The sequence below is a fragment of the Vespa velutina genome, chromosome 16 (genome assembly GCF_912470025.1).
Source record: "Vespa velutina chromosome 16, iVesVel2.1, whole genome shotgun sequence".
In the NCBI taxonomy this organism is placed as follows: Eukaryota; Metazoa; Arthropoda; class Insecta; order Hymenoptera; family Vespidae; genus Vespa; species Vespa velutina.
This window is the reverse complement of record NC_062203.1, coordinates 565,661-587,500: the sequence shown is the minus strand read 5'-3', so window position 1 is coordinate 587,500 and position 21,840 is coordinate 565,661. Positions and strand designations below refer to the sequence as shown.

Below are 21,840 nucleotides of genomic sequence, written 5' to 3'. Positions count from 1 at the left end.
ACGATAGTGGTGGTGGTGGTGGTGATACTGGTGATGGCTATGGTAGATGGTGATGGTGGTGGTGGTACTCGGGCGTGTAGCATAGAGGGAGAAGAACGGTTTATATGGCTAAAGGCGCATCCCTCGAGCCGTATCGATCGTTGACTTTAAAATTCAAAGAGACCGACAATAGCTTCCCTTTCCGGCAGGGCCTCTGTACTACAATATCATATTCCGTTCCTTTCGTTTCATTGTCTGGTAAAGCCTGCGCTAATAATAAAAGATTGCTACCCTGGAAGCTATGCTTCGAAGAGAGTTAGAAGTAGGAGAAGAAGAAGAAGAAGAAGAAGAAGAAAACAACGAAGAGAAGGAAAGAGAGAGAGAGAGAGAGAGAGAGAGAGAGAGAAAGAGAGAAAGAAAAAGATAGAATGAGAATGTAACGGCAAAAGTAAGGGCCAAGCTCGGAAAAGTCTTCCCAACTTTGGTAGTACATCATCCAGATAGCCAGGCCCATAATGCTACTACTGAAAAGTTCCTCGAATTCTGTTCCCGCGAATTTAATATTCCGCGCACGGCACTCCCATTGTGTTCATGCGCTTCTTCCACTCTTCTACTTCTTCTCTTTTCCTATCTTTCCTATACTTTTCTTTTTTCTTTTCTTTGTTATTTCTTATTTTCTCCTTCTTCTTCTTTTTCGTCTTCTTCGAAGATCTGTTATTCTCCAAAGAAAATCTTCGTCGAATGGGCCCTAAACGATGATCACGAGTTTTCCTATTTGTTTGTTTAATAGGATATAAATAATGAAACGTGTAAATTATTTCGTACGATTTTTTCTTCTCCTTTTCTTTTTCTTTCTTTTTTTGAAATCTCCGACAAGAAGGAAGATAAAAAGTGAGACGAAGGAAAAGTGACGAGCTACGTGTTCTTCTGGCAGGAGCAACAATATACCCCGTTCAAATTACGTAGGTAACGAGAACGAAGAGCAAGACATTCGTTTGCGGTAAGGGAGATGCTGATATCGTCGAGTTTAGGGGGAGAACGCAATACAATGGACGATCGTATTAAATCATAAATGTAAACGAAGATGGCAATGTATTGGGGGGAACGAAAGAGAAAGAAAAAGAGAGAGGGAGAGATAGATAAAAAGAGAGATGGAATTAATGAAAAAAGGAAGTACGTACATATGCACACAAAGCATCCTTAATGAATCATCAATTGTCAAACTTCTTTCTAAACTCAAATACAATTTATAGTATATTCCTAGAATATAATGACAAAATTTAATTTACGCAAAATATAATAGTTCGATAAAATTTGTTAAATAATAATTGTACGATATATTTGTGAAAAAGAAAAAAGTTAATGCAAGATTCTAAATGTTACCAAAGGATTTAGAAATTCGTCCTTAATTTTGTGCTTCCTATGGTAGGACGTCTGCTTAACCGGACTCGTTCTTTTTCCCTTTATCACGGAGAACCACGGGGAGGATCAAACGTTGAGCATCAAAAGGAAATGTATTACGGATGAAAAGAAAGGAAGGATCCTCCGTAGTAATTCCCGAATTGTTCGATACAAATCTAGGATATTTAATATCCTTCGGATTCAATATTAGAAGAAAATTAATGGCTATATATAGTAATCGATGAGTCAGTTTTCATTTAAATCAAAAATGAATTACTTCGTTGAGAATTAATCTTTCAATGTGTCTATTAAAATAAATAATGAAAAAATATTCTATCATGTCGATGTATAATACACGAATAAATCCTTTCATTATCATAAAATAATTATTTTCATATATGTACGCATATATATATATATATATTACTTAATATTTACTTTTTCGTATATTATATGATTTAACGGATATATAATTTTTTTTCATATAAAAGATATAATTTTATATATAATTTAACTATCGAATGATCTTATGGAATAACTAGTAGTTTTACAAAATCGTAAACGAAACGGTGGGGGGAGCGGGATGTACCTGAATCAAAATTAAACGTATTCGGCAAGAGAGAGAGAGAGAGAGAGAGAGAGAGAGAGAGAGAGAGTGAGAGAGAAGGGAGAGACACAAAATGAAATATTTAGCGATCTCTCTGGGGGTTGGGTCCCTGTAAAACTCGAAGGTTCTCTCTTTGTCGGCAAGGATATAAACATAGGAACGAAATGGAATGTGGTAACCCCTTTTCTGCTACGTATTCCGTATGCCTGTTGTTTTATTATCGTGACGTCGAACGCAGTTATCGAAAATTTCTACCCTTCCTCTTGTGTCCTACTTTTCTATGTATATGAAAGGTGGGAGGGATTATGTATATGTGCATGGGGACGATGCGATTAATACAATTTCAAAATTTTTATATTAATAAGAAGAAAAAAGTTAAAGGAAAAGAAGAAAAAAAGAGGAAGAAGGAAGGAAGGAAAGAAAATATAAAAGGAAAACTTCGAAGGTGAACCAACCGTATAAAGCGAGTTGTCAAAAATAATTGATAGTATTTAAAGATTGAAAAGCGAAGGATATATCGATGACGACGAAGGTATATATATATATATTTTTTTTTTTTACCCTTTTTTCTTTTTCGTTTAAAAAGAAGAAAAAAGAAAAGGAAAGGAAAAAGAAATAACGAGTCATTCGAAAGGTCGGATAAAGTCTTGTGAAAATTGACGAGGCTCGTGTGGTACGAGTTAGATTGATCGCTCGAGTGTTTCGAGGAAAAGGCGTACGTGAAAAAGAGAAGGAAAGTGGAAAGAGGGAAAGAGGAAAGAGAAAGAGAAAGAGAGAGAGAGAGAGAGAGAGAGAGAGAGGTTGCGTTGAATGGACCGGATTGAAACGTCGAAGAGTGAATAGAGCCCTGAAAGAAATACATTAGCGCAATGTGAAGGGTAATTTGAAAAATAAACTGGAGTAATCGAAGAGTAGAATGGAAACGAAAAAACGTTTTCTCCTACTCGATCATATTTCCTTCACGTATTAAATAATAGAGAAGAAAAAAAGAAAAAGAAAGATATGAAAAAATTTATGCTTATAAAAAATATTACCAAGTTATTAATTATTTGAAGAATATGTATCAATGTTGTTTCAAAATTTCAAATATCTATATATACATATATATATATATATTTTTTTTTGTTTTGTTTTTCTATTTAAAATAACTTACAAGAGTGTTTCATTGCGATCGAATATAAAGAAGAAAAAAAAAGACAAAGAGAGAGAAAGAGAGAGAGAGAGAGAGAGAGAGAGAGAGAGAGAAAGAGATTAAAATCTAAATTACATTATATTTGACGATAAAGGTGCGAAGAAAGATATCTCTCTAATCGAGTTCTCTTATTCCACATGGAATTAGAAAATAAACGTGTATTCCCTGTAAAAAGCAGGTGCATTACTCGCTCGCAAATGCTTTACGACGATTTTATTGTCGGCCCCCGGTGTTCAGCGGTCGTATTTAACGTTTTATCCCACCGCGTTCATTCTATCCTCTCTTTCTCTACTCTATGGCACCCTCTTGCAAAAGGGTTACGATTATATTTTTCAACTATACGATCTAGAGAGAGAAAGAGAAAGAAGGCTCTTCGAATCGTTTCATAAAAGTCGTCTGGCACATTCGTTCTCCTAGATTATTGCACCGACGAGAACGAGATATATATTTTATTTATTATTTCACTTTTAAGGCGAGCCTATGCTCGGCATCTTCGGGACAACGTCCAGCATCAAGGGATTAAAGATGGAGAAGCATAAAGTACGAAGAGAACATTCTTTCTTTCTCTCTTTCTTTCTCTCTCTCTCTCTTTCTCTCTCTCTCTCTCGTTCTTTTTTCTCTTCTTCTTCTCTCTCTCTCTCTCTCTCTCTCTCTTCCTTTCTTTCTTCTTCGACTCGTTGAGTCGGCAAGATCGAAGATGGGAATATAGCTAGCCGGCAACACTTTGCTACTTTATTTCGCGCAAAACCGCTCGCACGCGTGCTTTAATTAAACGAGCACGCTCAAACCCTCGTAAAATCGTCTTACGCCGCTTTCCGCGGAACCTTATTTCGCCTTTAAAAACCTTGCCGCGAGAATATTTTATCGCCCACCACAACTCGCGAATATTCTTTCTCAGTAGGAAAGAATAAAAAGGTAGAAAGAGTATTCTTCGTAGAGAATATTCACATACATAGATACGTACATAACTTGCTAGAGGAGATGCGCTATCTTAAAAACGGGAAAAAGAAAAGAGAAAAAAAGGAAAAGAAAGAAAAAGTTTGGGAAAATGACCGAAAAGAAAAGGGAAAGGAAGAAATTGACGCGTCATTGTCCCTGTAAAAATCTTAACAAATCAGTTGTGTCAGTGAGAAAATAAGTTCGAAAAACAAAAAGTAAAGAGAAAAAAATAGCTATCATGCAAATCAATTTTGTTGCATAAGTAAACTTGATGCTGACCAATAGAAGAACATTTTAATATTTATCACTTTATTTTATCCTAATTGTAAAAAAAATTCAAGTATCAATTTTGCAAGAGTATTTCGATCAGCTATTTTCAATAATAAAATATCATTCTTTTTCTATGTATATTTAATAGAGAAATGTATCAATCGTTAATGCCTAAAATTATAATAAATTATAATTGGAAAATTTGTAAAATTATTAAAGAAATTATTTTATCTCAAGGTCGTTGAAAGTTACGTGTTATCAGTTATCAAAAGTTGAAAGTTATTATAAAGCCATTGATCGATTAATTCAGAAATGATTTTCAAGAATTACCAATCCGTTCAATGGACATCGTCTTCATTAGTTATGAACTTAGAAGTTCATTCATGTTGCATTCCATTTTATGAGGTACACTTTATGAGATAGTAAATAACATATTATTCATACGGAAGAAAGAATGCGAGACTTTATTGTATATTCTAATCGAAATATTCAAATTGAAAAGCGACAAGCAAATTATTATTGTTTTACTTGTTCCAACGAAATTGCAATTGTCAGTGATTGTTTTAAAGTTGTTATCAGAAAACAATGTTGTAAGACATTAGATGATAATAATCAAGATATGTAAAAAAAAGAATAATAATAATAATTTCTTCCAATGTAATATCATTATAATTCGAAGCGATAAGTTTTTTTTTTTTTACGATTCCGTAAGAAATTCGAATTATGTTCGAATAGGTGATCGTAAAAAGGTATTCGAGTACAAAGGATTAAAAAAAAAATACGAAGAAAAAAGAAAGAGAAGAAAAGAAAAAAAACTGATCTATCCTTGATAATAAAATATAAATATAAATAAATGAATAATACAAATGAAAAAAAAAAAAAAAAAAAAAAAAAAAAAAAACACGTATGTAATATAGACGAAGTTATACGCTATATTCGAATCCAACTATACGGCTTGAATGAAACATTATTACAAAAAATAAAAGTCATCATAATAAAATCTGATTGATAAGATAGATCGTCAAGGTTATATAGCGTTAAGTCGGACGTTCTTCGAAAGGGGTTTTTGGGGGTTGGTTACTATATATCGAAGAGGGTTGGAGTTTGAAGCTTACTTGGACTAAAATTAAGGAACTCGTGATGTTCCGTGCACGCGGATTTCGAGTTACTCGAGAAGAAGTGGGGTGAATATGTAAAGGGCTGGTCGGGATGGCAGGGCGGGGCGGGGAGTGATGGGAAAAGGGCTAGGCCGCAGCTGCGACATCGCGAAATTACGAGGTGCCTGTAGAAGTCGCCGTCTTCGTCTTCGTCGTTGTCGTCGTCTTCGTCGTTGTCGTTGTCGTCGTCGTCTCCTTAGTGAAAGCGTTGACAAATGACACGAAGGCAAGTTTTATTATTTTAGATGTCGGCCCATCAGAGAGCCAACGTGGTTACGGCTTATACGAACCCAGACGCCACGGCTGGATGTGTTTTACATATATTTTCTGACGATCTCCCCAGAGTCAACTTCCTCCCTGGCCCCTTCCTCTTTACTCCTTCCACCCTTTCCCTCTCCCTTGTCTTTCTTTTCCTCTTTCTCTTCCCTCTTTCCCATTCTTACCTTCTTTTCTATCGTTTCGAGTTCCTTGACAAATCCCTTCGGGGTTTTATTAGACGAACTTTTTACGATGAACTTTATGTATCTGTCCTCTCTCTCTCTCTCTCTTTCTCTCCCATTTTCTCTCTTCCTCTTTATAACAAACGAGTGTTTAGAATAAAAGGAAGTTCGTAGAAATTCGAAATATATTTCGAATTTCATCGGCGCACTTATACTTGCTACTACTTTTTTCTCTCTCTCTCTCTCTCTCTCTCTTTTCTTTTTTTCTTTACCCTCGTGTTTCTCTTTCTACGAGAATAATATCACCGAAGAACGTTTGCTTTCGATTTTCCCGCGAGCATATTTACGTTACCGATGATAAATGGTTTTTAAAACGTAGAGGGAGGAGGACGGCGTGAAGAGCGATGGGGAATAGATATACGGAAATCCCGAAACAACCGTACACCCGTTACAATTTTAAGACGGGCGTAGGAGATATCAAGACAGAAAGAGAGAGAGAGAGAGAGAAAAGAGAAAGAAGAAGAAGTAGAAGAATAAAAAGAAGATGATGATGATGATGATGATGATGAAGGAGAGAAAAAGAAAGAGAGAGATATATATATATATATATATATAGAGAGAGAGAGAGAAGGATATCATACTTGGAGAAGGAGAAAGATGGAAAGTGCATCGCAGATGCGCCATGACTGATGTTCCTCACTTCCAGATGTAGGAACACTACTATATACACCCATAATACTTTTATCCTTGGTTGTTGTTTGTTCAGAGCGTTCTAAAATACCACCAATGGCAAGCTACGTTGGTAGGAGAGAAATAATGATGAAGAAAAAAAAAAAAATAATAAAAAAAGAAAGAAGAAAAAAGAAAGAAGGAAAGAGAAAAAAAAAGAAAAGAAAAGAAAACTGGGTAAAGGGTGGAGGGAAAGGGAGGAAAAAAGAAAACGAAGGGAGGGAGAGAGGGAGAGGAGAAAGAAAAAAGGAAGAAACGAAAACGAAGTAGTAGTACTTTATATATGGGTTTGTTCGAGCGCGCTCACCCGCGATTATCCTCGTAAAAAATGACGGTTGCATCAACAACGTCGAACACGTGTACTTGTAACATCGTCCTCCGAGATGTTAGGCTTTCATCGTCCTCGATGATAGACGTCTATCACGTGAGACAACGTTCTCGTCGCGGCCTCCTTTTCCTTCTTATTCTTCTTCTTCTTCGTTTTCGTCTTCTTCTTCTTCTTCTTCTTCATATTCTTTTACCATTTTTACTTTGTCCTCTTTTCCCGTTTTCTCTCTTTCGATTTACTGCGAAGTCTTCATACGAGTTGCTCGTTAACGTTCTAACAGCGTACTACTACTATTACTGATCGTTGTATACTCATAGAACAGGACCTTCTTATTTTTCTTTACCTCTAGGAAACAGTAAACATATGATACGAGATGGCATACAATGTCAACGGAATACAATCATCGCGTAGCAAATGAATAACAGTTTAGTTATGTTAGTTATATATAGATATAGTAGAAGTGGATAGATAGAAGTGAGTAAGTACATAAATAAATAACTTGCTTACGTCGAGATAATAACATCGTAATGACATATAAATGGACCTTGAGAAATGAAAACGATGACGGAGTAACATATGTATATCGAACGTCTTTTACGTACTTTAATGTAGTTACATATGTAGTTACATATTTATATAAATATATATATATATATATATGAGATGACTTTTAATGAAGAGTTATTACGTAGCGATTGAAATTATTTTTTATATTAGATTGAAACAAAATGGGCAATTTGAACATTGCAATAAAGGAAAGAGTAAAAAAAGTAAAATTGAATCTATAGAAGAAAATGAGTGAATGAGAGAGAGAGAAAGAGAGAGAGAGAGAGAGAGAGAGAGATAAAAAGGGGTAGGTTCGGAAAGATCCGTTTAGGGGACTTATCAATTACCGGGGACGAGCAGGAGCCACTTTTCGTTGGAGCCTGGCTTTTACGTGCGGCTATGTAAATTGAAGAGGTTACACGGTTTTACATATTTCAACAGATTCCTGTCACTCGTGTAGAAGACGAAAGATAGAGAGAGAGAGAGAAAGAGAGAGAGAGAGAGAAAGAAAGAGAAAGAGAAGGGAGAGAATGGTGCAGAGAGACGGCTGGTGTGGTAGCCACTTGAAAAGTGCTGGGCGAAGCGTTTCGTCGAGTGTTTTATGGAAAGCTTTAGAATTGTAGATTTTCTCTCTCTCATGTTCACGGGATTTATGATGGCCGCCGACGGCAAGAGAGAAACGTTCTACGTATGCATTCTCTCTCTTTCGCGCTCTCTCTTTCTCTTTCCTCCCTATGTATGCTGCTACTTGCAGCCATGGCGAAAATATATAAAAGGATATTATTTAAATTCTTGACAAATTTCAAACTCGAGCCTTCTTGTCTTTGCCACGTCAAAAACATATTTTTCAAGTTGTGATCAATGTTGAGAGGTCAACCATAAGAAGAAGAGTCATCGACATATATATATATATATATATATATATATATATATATATATATATATCTCATATTCTTTGTCTTTCTTACTATCTTTATAGATCTACTCTCTTTCTCTTTCAAGGAGAACGCCCGCGAGCGATGTGACTCGCTATTGGATTTCGATTGAAAAACGATTATTCTTATCGAGTGACCCGTGGACTCGCAGCTCCTGCTCGTTTGTCATCGCCCGTTACGCTTTTCTCTCTCTTTCTCTCTCTCTCTCTCTCTCTCTTTCTCTTTCTATCTATCTTTCTCTTTTACTGTCACCACCAGCATCCCCGAACATCGTGAAGGATCTTTTCTCCCCCTTCTTACTTTCCAACTCTCTCCTCTCTCTTTCTCTCTCTCTCTCTCTCTCTCTCTCTCTCTCACTCCTACGTCCCTGGCAAACTTTCACGATTCCTATCCCGACGATCGACGGTTCTTTCGTACTTTTTCTTTTTTTCTTCCCTTCGTATTTCGTACTTCTCCTTTTCTTTTTCCTCTTTTTTTCTTTTCTTTTTTTTTTTTTTTTTTTTTTTTTTAATGTCTTTGTCTTCTTCAAACGACATGACCTATCGCTTTCTATACTTGCATCGTTATATTTATAGCACAACAACGTTCCTTCTCTCCGTTAATAAAAGTTTATTAATATTTGAAATAGTAAAAAAGAAAAATAGAAAAATTAAAAAATCTGAAATACTATCGTTCGTTCGAATATTATTCGCTCTTTTTTCTTTTTTTCTTTGTTTCTCTTTTTACCCTAAATACTTTTAAACGTTGAAAATAGAAAAGGATGAGCGAAAGAATTTGATTTGGGAGGGAGCAATAGTCGGAACTGCAGAGCATACATGAAACTGTTTGATCTGTATGCATATCGTAGTAGCTCTCAGTTTCACAAATTCTCTCTCTCTCTCTCTCTCTCTCTCTTCTTTCCCTCTCTATAGTAGGAAAGAAGAGAGAGAGAAGGAGAGAGAGAGAGAGAAAGAGAGAGGGCCTGACCCTGCAGGGCAAGCACGTATTTGCAGAAGGGTCGCTGATAACACGACACCGGACCCATATATTTATACGTATGTATGTGTCCGTATTCTCGTGAACGTGGACGGACACTGTAAATATTAGTTCATTACCAAAAGTGCCAGTAGAACCTTGGCTACGAACGGTTGGTAGGACTGTATCGAACCGCAGGAACGTTCGTTCGCGGTTTATTTAATACCACCCTTTTAACTGCTCTTCTCAATTTCATCCCTTTTGTTTCCTTCTCTCTCTTTCTCCTTTTCTCTCTCTCTCCCTCTCTCTCCCTCTCTCTCTCTATGTATCTATCTCTCTATCTCTTAGATTCTAATAACGTTTATGGAATAAATCTGATTTAGAAATTAATCGATATTGTTTAGGGTGCACGTTTAACACGTAACTATAAAGAGATTTCGATGAAAATTAAATCGATGTCCATATCTCTGGAATTAGAAAGGAGAAAGAGAATGAAAGAAAGAAAAGAAAAAGGAAAAAGAAAAAAGAAGAAGAGGAAGGAGAAAAAAAAGAAAAGATTTCTTCTTGTCACGCAAAAGACATCGATATCTACTCATACATACATATATATATATATATATATATTTATACACACGCGCGTGCACATACATACATACATACATACATACGCATACATACACATACACACATGCATCAAGAATTATCCGTTCGTTTCGATATAATCGAAGCGATGGAGCCCGTTAGAGACTTTCCATCAAATCGATCCAATTCTCATGGGGAGGTTAGCAGTGAACGAAGGAAGGAAGGAAGGAAGGAAGGAAGGAAGGAAGGAAGGAAGGAAGGAAGGAAGGACGAGGGAGAGAGAGAGAGAGAGAGAGAGGGAGAAGGGAAAGACGAGCTTGGAAACGTTTTGCCGGAAGTATTGCATGTTGCGGGTTCATAAATAAGATTACAAGAAGGTGCTCGTACTCATAGTGGTAGTAAGCGAGCGGGTGGTCAAAGGAAAGAAACAGATATATGAAAGAAAACCTAAATGAGAAAAAGAGAGATAGAGAGAGAAAGAGAAAACTCAACTTGATAATATAGTATTATACTGTATGTGTGAAAAAAGGGGAATCATTTAATAACAATAATATATCTTGACCTATTCAACGATACCCCGAATTGATTTTTCATAGAAATGCAGAAACAAAGGAAAATAGTGATATATCAGTGTATATCGTAAATACTATCTGCCGTTTGATATCAATCGTTATTGCTTTAGTTCTTTTTTTTTTCTTTTTCCTTTTCTTCTTTTTTAGAGAAAGAGAGAAAGGGAGAAACAGAGAGAGAGAGAGAGAGAGAAAGATAAACGATAATCGAGATTATTTCTAATCGAAATTATCGTTTCAATCGTGACACCTATGTATATCAGATTTTCCTCGAAAATTTGATCGTTAAACAAAGTTAATTTGGTAACATCCTGTTCCAGTTAAAAGTATAGAGTTCAACGATCCTTCGTCAGCACTAATCGTAGGAATAATTAGTACGGAGCTTAACGTTACTGGTAGGAAGACGGTGACACGTCAAGTCTTCTCTCTCTCTCTCTCTCTCTCTCTCTCTTTCTCCTCCTCTTTCTAACGTCGAGGTTCGTTCGCCACACGACTCAACAAATTAGATGACGATGATCGTAAGCTCGTTAGTCTTCGGAACGACCGATCGTCGAGGAAATATCGTTGGCTGTACTTACGATGATAGACGAAACAAGAACGAAAGATAGACGCAGACAAAGATAGACGAGAGAGAAAAAAGAGAGAGAGAGAGAGAAGATGGTTTAACGACGAGAGATGAAAAGAACCGAAAAAATGGCGAGTCGATTTCGGATGATAATTTCACGGTAGATTTAGTCCTACTACTCTTCGTTGTGTGTGTATATATATATATATATGTATATATATATATATATAAAACATATGTGTTTGCGTATGACACATCGTTACGCCATGAGACCGTGGACTAATTATGTTTTTAATTAATCACCGTTTTGTCGCACAAGAGGAGGAACGAGAACGCGTCGAGGCGTTGAAGTCACCGGCTTTCGCTCGTCGCGTGCCAAAGTTTGCTCGGTGTACCTCGTTACCGAGCACCGACGTACGTTCTAATAATGCACCTTGGTAAAACATGACACCTTCCTATACACACATATACAGAGAGAGAGAGAGAGAGATACATACACATACACACGCACATTGACTTTCTATCTGTCTATCTTTCTTTCTCTCTATTTTTCTCTTTTTTCTCCTCTCTTTCTTTCCTACAGTCTCTCTTCAAGGAAAGAAGTATTTACCGTCCAACAGACAACACAACGTGACAGGTTTAGGAGACTTCGAACGACGTTCTTTCGACGCATCAACGTAAATGATCCGGAAACTTCGTTGGAATAGAGAAGGATATTAAATATGTGCATATCCAAAAATATTTTCTAACGGACCCGCCATCGTAGAATTCCTTTGTCTAGACTATGACGACGTGAGGATATAAATAATTTGTCGTAAACATATGTATATAAGTTATTTCTTTTTCTTTTACTTCTTTCTTTCTTTTTTTTCAATGTGTTAAAAAAAATTCGAATCCTATTTCTAATAACCGATGGATTATTTGATAAAAGGCAGGAGAGGTAAAAAAGGAAAGGAAGAAGAAGAAGAAGAAGAAGAAGAAGAAGAAAATTAAAAGGCAAGGAAATATATGGAATGAAGTGTTAAAGGTCAAAAGGAGAGAGAAGATTAAAAGAAATGATAAAAAAAAAGGGAAAAAAAAGAAAATAAATAAAAGGAGGAAGAGGAAGGAGATGATCGAGGACGATCGAAATCGTTTCGTGGCGTCGATCAAAACGCACGATCCTTTCTTATATTCCACGAAAAAAGGATATATAAATTATGTATAGAGATATTTTCGAACTAGAACGTTTAGGATAGTCAGTCAAGCGACGTAATACATGTGTGACGTAACACGAGACTCCTTTCGAGAAAGCTTAAGTTAATCGGGAGAATCCTGCGATCTAACCTCCTTTCTTCGATGCACGGTTTCCACATAATCGATTCGTAGAAAGGATCGAACGGGCGAAGTTAGTATGTTTCCAAGGATGATCCCTTTTTGTCACGTTGGATCAACTATTTTTGTCTGAGGGAGATCTCTCGATCGTTATTCACTCGAAAATTCAGGCTCACGCGAACTCATCCTCTTATTTTTACCACAAGTTTTATCAAGAAAATCATTTCGAGTGGTTAATTGTCCTTTCTACTGAATCATTTTAGATAAAAACTAGATCACGAAGAGTCACGATCCAACAATTCCAAAATACCACAGTTTTTAGTGTCCCAGTTCTTTTTTTTCTCCCCTTTCTTTTCCTTTTTTCTTTCGTTTTATTTTTTTTTTTTTTTCCTTTGTCCTTGTAAAAAATCATATCCCACACGTCGAATCAATAAGTCAATCGACATCGAAGTTAATTAATCCATTGAATATCCTCTCTATTGCAAAGAAGGAACGGACAAACGAAAGGAAAAAAGAATGTTGAATGTATTAATAATATCATAGAAAGGACAAACTTAATTATAATAATTTGTGAAATTTTTTCAACAAATTTTTTACGATAATCAGTTTAAGTTAATAGTTAACTATTAAATAGAAGTAAACGCGTTAACCCACAAATAGACACATATATATATATATGTATATATACATATATACATATACATCGTAGATACGTACAATTTTAATCAATCGACATTAGCAAACGAGGAAAACGTATTTCTCAAGGCGTTAATCGTAACGCATCATTATTACACGCACGAAAGCAAAGCTACGTATGTATGTTGTATTACTTGAGCAGAGAGAGGATGGTGTAACGCAGCGGGACTCGCGTCAAACGTCTGCGAGACATAAATACGTCAGGGCATGGTGTGCGTGCGCCAAGGCGCTGACAGTTCGTTTGAGTGCAATTAGCGTCTCTCCTTCTCACCCTACCCCTTCCTACGTCCCCCTCTTCATCTTCTTCACTCCCCACTTGTATTCTCCCTTATCCCTCCCATCCTTGTTCATAGTCGACGCCTCATAAGCTTGCTATCGCGTAACAGATCACCGAATGAAATTACCTGTTTCTCTTATTTTTCATTCTCCTACCGTAAAACCCATAGAAATAAAAATATTTTACATGATACATACACACATACATGCATACGCATGCATGTCTGTATGTGTGTGTGTGTGTGTGTGTGTGTGTGTATAATTGAAATATTACGAAATCAGAAAAATATCGATTTAAAATGATACAAGGTTACAATTCGTTTCTAATTCTAAATAAATTGTTTTAATTTAATTATTATCTAATATAATTAGACATTGCGATTGGTATTAGATCCAGCTTCGAATCAGATAATTGATCATATATAAAAGGCTATGGTTGACATTAACAAACGTTTTCGTTTAATTCACAACCACAAAGAGGAAGAGTGAGCGACCGAGCGAATGAAAGAGAGAAAGAAGGGTAGGTGAGAGAGAGGTCAGTGGGGGTAGCAGGGAAAGAGGAAACGAGCACATAGCACGAATCGCCCATAACGAGGAGGCTCAACTTTATGAATATTATTTTCCAGCAGATGTCCCGGACGATAGGAGCCTCGTCGACGTCGCCGACGACGTCGTTCTGGTAATTAATGACGCTTACCCGAGAAAAGAAAGAGAGAGAGAGAGAGACAGAGAGAGTTTCATAGTTAGGGTTGCGATCGTTACGAGAAAGAGAAAGAGAGAAGATATACGAAACCTCGAGGAAATTAAGAAGAGGGAAAGAGAGAAGTAGTAACGAAAATAGAAGAAGAAGAAAAAGGGGGATAGAATTTTGGCAGGAGGGTTCGACGATAAGAAAATCCAGCTTGGTGAAAACCAATGGTAACTCAACGGTTGGATGTTTGAATGGAGAACGACAATGCGCTTTGAATTATGCTAGAATGACTTAGTAGTTTTAAAGCCAGGAAGCCGACATTAGCGCATTGATACCAGAACATTCTGAGGGACCATTAATATTACTTACTTTACGGGGCTAAATTCTCTCTCTCTCTCTCTCTCTCTCTCTCTCTCTCTCTCGCACTCTCTCTAGCATAGAGAAAGAGACTGTATGTCGAGTAGAGAGAGAGAGAGAGAGAGAGAGAGAGAGAGAGGTTTGCCTCTGTCGGAGGGTCGTGCTCGCGTTTTAACCGGCCGCCTCTATCCGGGGCTCGTAGCTCCGCGTATTCGCGAGTTTACCGCAGAATCAGATTATTATCTCGCGCGTACCCTCTCCACGCATTTCTCCCGGGAGGCCCAGCAGCCACCCAGCTAGAGCCACCCATTGTCACCGTACCGCGCTGCCGGCCGGGCTTAACGAGCTAAATTGGGAAATCGATGATGATGTCGCGATTCTCCGTAGTCAGGTTTTTACTTCGCTTCGATTAACGTTCGATCCTCTTGGATGTTCCGGTGTCAAACATATACATAGTACGTGAATAATAGTAATATAAAGATATTATTATAAAGACTATAATTTAGGAATAATATCTGTAATAATCTTAGAAATATATGTACATACATATATATATATATATATATATATGTGTGTAGGTAATACCGAGTTTGTGAAAAAAAAAAAAAAGGAATACTATACGGATTCGTAGATTGAATTTAAAAAGTGCGAAGGAGAAAGACAAACGAGTGATATAACTCTTCCCAAACGAAAAAGGAAACCTTTCTTCCGTCGAGTTAAACGTTTGTCACGTGCAAAGCGCTTGGATTAGACACGACACGTGGGGATAACCCGGTCGAAAGAGGAGAAGAAAGAGAAAGAGAAAAAGATAAAGATAAAGATAAAGAGAAAGTGAGAGGGCGTGAGTCGGTCGAGCAAGCTGCTATAGCGCCAGACTCTCTTCTATCCGTTTGCTTGTAAAATCAAAAGGACAAACAATTAATAACGGCGTTGCCGGCGATTAATCAGAATTTAACTCTCAGTTAAATACTCAGGGGGGTTCGTTTCGTGCTTGTGGCCTCAGTCTCTCTCTCTCTCTCTCTCTCTCTCTCTCTCTCTCTCTCTTTCTTTATCTCTTTCTCTCTTGGTCCAATCGAAAAGAGAGAGAAAGAGATACAAGAGAGATATAGAGAGGGAGAGATAGAAAGAGAGAGAAAGCTCGAAAGGGGTGAGAGCACGCAGAATAAACAAAGGTTTACATCAGTGTCAGTCGCAACAAGTCCGAATTCGTCTAGGGTTCTCGGCATGAATATTCACGGCTGCTCTCTCGCTTGTCCGTCCCTTCGAGCCACCCTTCGGTCCTCCGTTTGCCTCAACCGGCCGTCGATTCACCCCCCATATACGCCAACGCTTCCTCCTCCGTGCCTGCCTGCCTGCCTCGTCGTCCATTTACCACCCCCTGCGATATCCATCGAACGGCTACCAGTCAAAGGCCCGAAATCACAATACGCGTTTGTCCGGTTGACGAAGTCAACGTTGGGCGGCTGCTAAAGCAAATAGAATGTGAGGGCGATCGCCACGGGCCTGATGAAAGAGAGAAAGAGAGAGAGAGAGAGAGAGAGAGAGAGAGAGAGAGAGAGAGAGAGAAAGAAAGAGATAAAGAGAAAGAGACCGGACCAATGGTCATTACCTTTGAATTGGAAATGACGTTTCCAACGTTATCCGTCGAGTGGCGATTTTCAAAGCTCGTTTTAACGATCCTTCGACTGACTCTCTTATTTGATCGAACTTCCCACTCGCCCTCCCCCTCCTCCACCCTTACCCGGTACGAAATTTCAAAGAAAAGAGAAAAAGAGACAAAAAGATCCATTTAAACTTTCAAAGAATTGGATTGAACGTCTTCTTATGTCTAACCATCAATGATTACCTATCCAATATTACTACTACTATTGCTACTACAACTACTATTACTACTACTATTACTTCTTAAGATAAAAGGGAAATCGGCTTAGTAGGGGGTTTTAGAGAGCCCTTTCGCCAAGAGAAAATTGCCGAACGGTCGATGCGAGGAGTGTTTCGAGGCCAACCGAATGATTTAATCCCCGAATGATGGACGTTCACGTCGCGACGATGATCTGCGTGCCGTGAAGTGACAAGTGGTTAGGATCACGGGGAAACATCGTGGCTCTGTGTGGTTGTGCGCGCTTTAGGTGGGTGTGCGCACGTTACTGGTATCGGAGCAGGAGCAACTCGCGGTTCTCTATTGGTATTTGCTATATATCGGTAACTCTCGCTTGCTTTCCATCCAGACCAGAAGGAAAGAGGGGTATGTAGTTTGAGGGAGGTGTGTGGAGATAGCGAGAGAAACAGAGACAGACAGAGAGAATGAGAGAGAGAGAGAGAGAGAGAGAGAGAGAGAGAAGGATGAGAGAGGCGGAGAGCTCGAACCGTACAAATCATGTTGGCATTACCGCGTCAGGCCTCAGGACTCAACCTGTCGTGCGACCGGAAACTCGACGCTTCACGGTAATACTGATTTATCGGAAGTGCAACGGGTTGGTATGCAACGCTGATGCAACGCATACGCATCAGGGACACGCGATTCGGCGTTACGAGGATCTTCGGGAATAACGAGATTTTTTCTTTCTTTTTTTTTCCCTCCCCCCCCTTCTTTTTTGTCTTTTCATTTTACTCTTTTTTTTCCCTCGTTCTTTTTTCTTTACCTTTCGTTTTGCTCTTTTTTTTTTGTGTTTCCTTTCCTTTTCTCCCTTCTTTTATTTTCTTTTTCTTTTTTCTTCGAATCCTCTCCCTCGTTCTTTCCCCGTTCTTTCACTCTTTCTCTCTTTCTCTTGTCTTTTTGTGTGTGTGTGTGTTTTTTTTTTAGTTTTTTTTTCCCCCTTTAAATTTCGAAAAACATGTGGAAACACGTGGACGTAAATCGATAGCAACGAAAAGCGTACTTTAAATAAGTCGACTCGTTAAAAGGTACCGATTCGATAAGAATTCGTTCGTAATAATATCCCCGCAATTGTTGTTCCCTGACAATTCTTTTCTTTCTCTTTACTTTTGTCTTTTTTTTCTATTTTTTTTTTCTCTATTTTTTTTCTTTTTTTTTTTTTTTTTATTACGAAGTTAACGAGATTCAAATCGATAGACTTATTACTTGTGTGTCTTCTCCTACCTTTCAAGGTGTTTGACAATATCTTCGTAGGCAGCTCGGCAGTTTTCCCATACCGTCCCGGACCTGTGGAACACAAAAGGCAATACTTCAGGTAAAACAGGACAAAACATAAGAAATTTTTAGCGACAATATTATTATCCCTTCATAGGAATTATTAGGATTTCCTTGATCAGTCTTATTGATCAAGAGAGAAAGAAGATCTTAAAGAGGAAGAAAAAGAAAGGAGAAATGAGACATAGGAAGAAGATAGAAAGGAGAAGGGATAAGATATGATGCAGAATGCGGGAGAGAAGCGAGATGGGAGTAGGTTGGAACAGGGGATAGGGATGTGATAGAGAAGATTTTTCCTCTTCGTCTGCCTAAGTTAGATATCTCATTTCTTCTTTTTCTTCTTCTTCTTTTTCTTCTTCTTCTTCTTCTTCCTCTTCTTCTTCTTATACTTCTTGCTTTTTTTCTTTCTTTCTTTTTTTTTCTTTTTTTTCTTTTTTTTTTTTTTTTTTTTTTTTGATTCACCGAGTTGACCGACTACGTCTGAGCTAACACGAAATATGCCGCTGGTGCTTTGAAGTACGATGATTAAAAGAGACGTCAGAGTTACGAAGAAACGAACCTAATTCCGATCCCTAACGACTAACGTCTCCGTCTCCGTCTTCGTCTTCGTCTTCGAGTGGCACGGGAGATACAGCTAATGAGAAAAACATAGCTAAGAAGAGAACCTACTACTACCTTATTATCCGCGATGGATCGCGGTAACCGTAGGTAAAAGAGTAACACACTTTTAATGAAGAATTCAAAAGAAAGAACAAAAAGAAGAAAGAAATTCCACGCTCAATTTCCGACCGATCTAAATATTTTCGAATTAAAATGGAAGAGAAACGACGTGTCAAAATATTCGTGATAATTTCTAATGACGAGTCAAATATAAAATTTCATTTGAGATATATCCTTTTATTATTTCCTCTCCACATCTCCACCCCTCTCACCCCTCTCTCCCTCTCTCTCTTTCTTCCTCTCTTGCATTCTTTATATTAAATATAATTAATCCTCCATTCCTTCAACCTACTTTAAAATTAAATTGATCTCTTTCTCTCTCTTTTTTTCTTTTTCTTTAAAAAATTTAACATCAACAATGTTTCAAAAGATATATCCTACGTATGTATGTACGTTCGGTATTTATTCGCTGGAAAATGGATAGCACTTTGAAAGGATAGAATGGGTAGGGTGGAGGGTGAAGGGTGAAGGGTGAAGGCGAACGGACAGATGGGAGGACGTGCGTCGAAACTCTGCGTGGAAACTGGTAAAAGAGGATACTGAAGGAGAAGGTGACGAAATACAGAGGAGGATGAGGACGAAGAGAGTCCGAGGATAACGATAGGAGAACCTTCAACTTGTGACGATGTGTATAAAGTATATATATATGTATGTATATATATATATATATATGATAGTATGGGTTGCTTTACGATGGGGTTGCGTTGAATTAATCATATTCCGGTGTTTGTCGTGCCGCCCCCAGACGTAATCCGTCTTACCTCCCGATCTCTGTCTCTTTCTCTCTCTCTCTTTCTCTCTCTCTCTCTCTCTCTCTCTCTCTCTCATTCTGCGATAGATTTGCATTTTAATTAAAAGCAAAGCGCTGAAATCATAATGCGAAACTCACGACGTCGCCTTCGTTACATTAACCGAGGCCTATGTAAGTACCAGGACGATCGAAAAGAAATCTAAATGATCTTCCTCCTTTCAAACGTCTTATCATTTTTTATTTTTATTTATTTTATTTTCCTTTTCCCTTTCATTTCTTTTTCTTCCTTTTTCTTCTTCTTTTTTTCGAATTCATTTATTCAACAAACCTTCATTGACTTAATATTTTTTCGAACGGTCACTTAAATGTTAAATGTTATTAAATGTAATATCGTAATAGTCAAATGATGAGAAAATTTATTGTCTATAAATAATTTTATTTCTAATAAATCGAACGATTCGACGAGGGTTATATATGTTGGGGCAAATTCGAGGCTAATTACAGCAGGCGGATGTAATCGAAAATTAAGGCGAATCTCAAAAGCTTCGAGCTTGTCAGAAAGATAGAGAGATAGAGAGAGAGAGAGAGAGAGAGAGAGAGATTAAGAGAAAGAGAGAGGGTCGCATCTATTAGAAACGCGTTAACAAATGCCGGGATTAGTATCGCGTTTAGAACCCCTCGAGTACGCGCCCTTAGGATCGACGCGACGTCTCTACACAGGATTTCGTCTTTCTGCTTTCGCGCGTCTCGCGAGATCTTCCTCTTCCCTCGTTGAGATCGAATAAGCTGCGATATTCGTCTTGAAACCGCAACGCTTTCAAAGATTTATAACTCCAGACTGTACGTTACGTCATTCTTCAGTTCAAAGTTCAAACAAAATATAGCTTGTTAATTAAATTAAATTAAATATATATTTAATAAATTAAATTAATTGTATGTATATATATATATATATATTTTTTTTTCTTTCGTTTCAAAGAGAAACATAATTTTTAAGTAACAATACTTTCTATTTTCATTATATCGATTACATTTTTTCTAATAACCAAACGAAGAAACTATTTTCGGATATATTAATATCTTGTTTTATTTTCTTTTCTTTTATTCATCAAATGCATGTAAGATTTTTGTATAAAATTCTTTTCACATTGTCTTTCTTACGTGACAATTCATTGAATGCTAAAGAGAGAGAAAGACTGAGAGAGAGAGAGAGAGAGAGAGAAAATCGAGTTCACCGAAGTACACATCATTTTATTAAGACTGAATAGATATCTTCGAAGAACATTAAATAAGAATGAGAAGAATCCGAGGAAAGCGAGAGAAGACGTTCTCCTAAGAACTAAGAAAAGAGAAAGAGAGATCAAGCGGTGTCGAGACCCCTTGGATTTCCACGGCTTCGCCGTCTCTTCAAATCCTCTTAAAGTTGTATTCTTTTGGCCTCGCCAGCCCCTCTTGTAACATCGCGAACAGTCCGAACAACGCGAACGTGTCTTGGGGATCTATTGTTGAAGAAACTTAAAACAAATAAATCCAATTTCAGAATGAAACGCCTATTATCCATTATCCCTTTTCTAAAGGACAATTTTCTTTCTTTTTCTTAACTTTTACGATTGATACTTTTTCTCTCTCTCTTTCTCTCTCTTTTTCTTTTTATTTTCTTTTCTCTTCAAAGATATTTATCATAAAAATAAATCGACAAAGCAGTGTCAAATGATTTAAAAAAATATTAAAAATGATCGTCAAGGAAATAATTAATCAGTAAAATTTAACAAAACGAATGATTAATAAAATATTAAAATAATAGGAAAGAATATTTTTTTTCTATATGTAAGGACGATGATCAACCATGACATTTTCTCTTTTTTCATTCCTTTCTCTCCCTCTCTCTCTCTCTCTCTCTCTCTCTTTCTTTCTCATGAGCTTTCTCTTTTTCACACACGCACGGGCAACGTTCTCAGGTGGCTCGTAAAATCCTAACCGATGTTAATGAAAATGTTTCCCGCTGGGACACAGTCGTCGCTTCCGAAATATCGCCCATAGTGTCACGATAACATCTTGCTCTCGTCCCGTACGATAACATTTTAATCCCTTTAAAACACCATGAACGTGTTCCAACGAAAGGTCCTTCTCAATGAAATATTATAACATCAATGGCATCTATACGAACACAAAACATGCAATGGCGAGATAAAAAGTAATTTTCGTACGCGATTACGAAGCCTTCGAATAATTTTGAAATGATAATACTCTTATAATAAAAACGACTATCGGTGATATGATAACAGTAAGAAGAAAAAAAAATAAATAAAAGAGACAGAGAGAGAGAGAGAGAGAGAGAGGGGGGGAGAGAAAAAAAAAGAAAAGAAAAAATGATTATTAAAATAAAAACTGACCTCGCAAGCGCCTCGATGTTGGTCATATTTGGGTTAACCTTGAGACCTTGCTCGGCACGAGCCTGAGCCTGTGCTTGAAGATGATGCGGCAGACTTGCTGGTGAGAGTATGGCTGTGTGTCCTGCACCTGGGTGTCCTCCCAACTGCATGAATTGCATGTGACTGAGGTGTGTGGGTGGATGATTATAGCCGTTCGCTAAAAGCGGTGACTTTTCCATCCTTGGTACATCTGTGAACAAAGAAGTAGAAAAAAAAAAGGAATACATGAAACAGCTGTCCTATACTGTAATCTTCTTTT

General features: G+C 37.4%; 1 protein-coding gene across 11 annotated transcripts in view; it reads right to left on the bottom strand.

Annotated features, from left to right (window-relative positions):
• The window catches only part of LOC124954855 (dachshund homolog 2), a 226,075-nt gene that overhangs the window by 92,376 nt on the left and 111,859 nt on the right, over nucleotides 1-21,840 (bottom strand). For all 11 annotated transcript variants that reach the window (XM_047508415.1, XM_047508425.1, XM_047508426.1 and 8 more), the window contains 2 exons: nucleotides 21,543-21,771; nucleotides 17,628-17,690 (listed from right to left, as the gene is read on the bottom strand). In XM_047508415.1, the coding sequence (XP_047364371.1) occupies nucleotides 17,628-17,690; nucleotides 21,543-21,771 (292 nt within the window). The remainder of the gene's footprint in view (nucleotides 1-17,627; nucleotides 17,691-21,542; nucleotides 21,772-21,840) is intronic.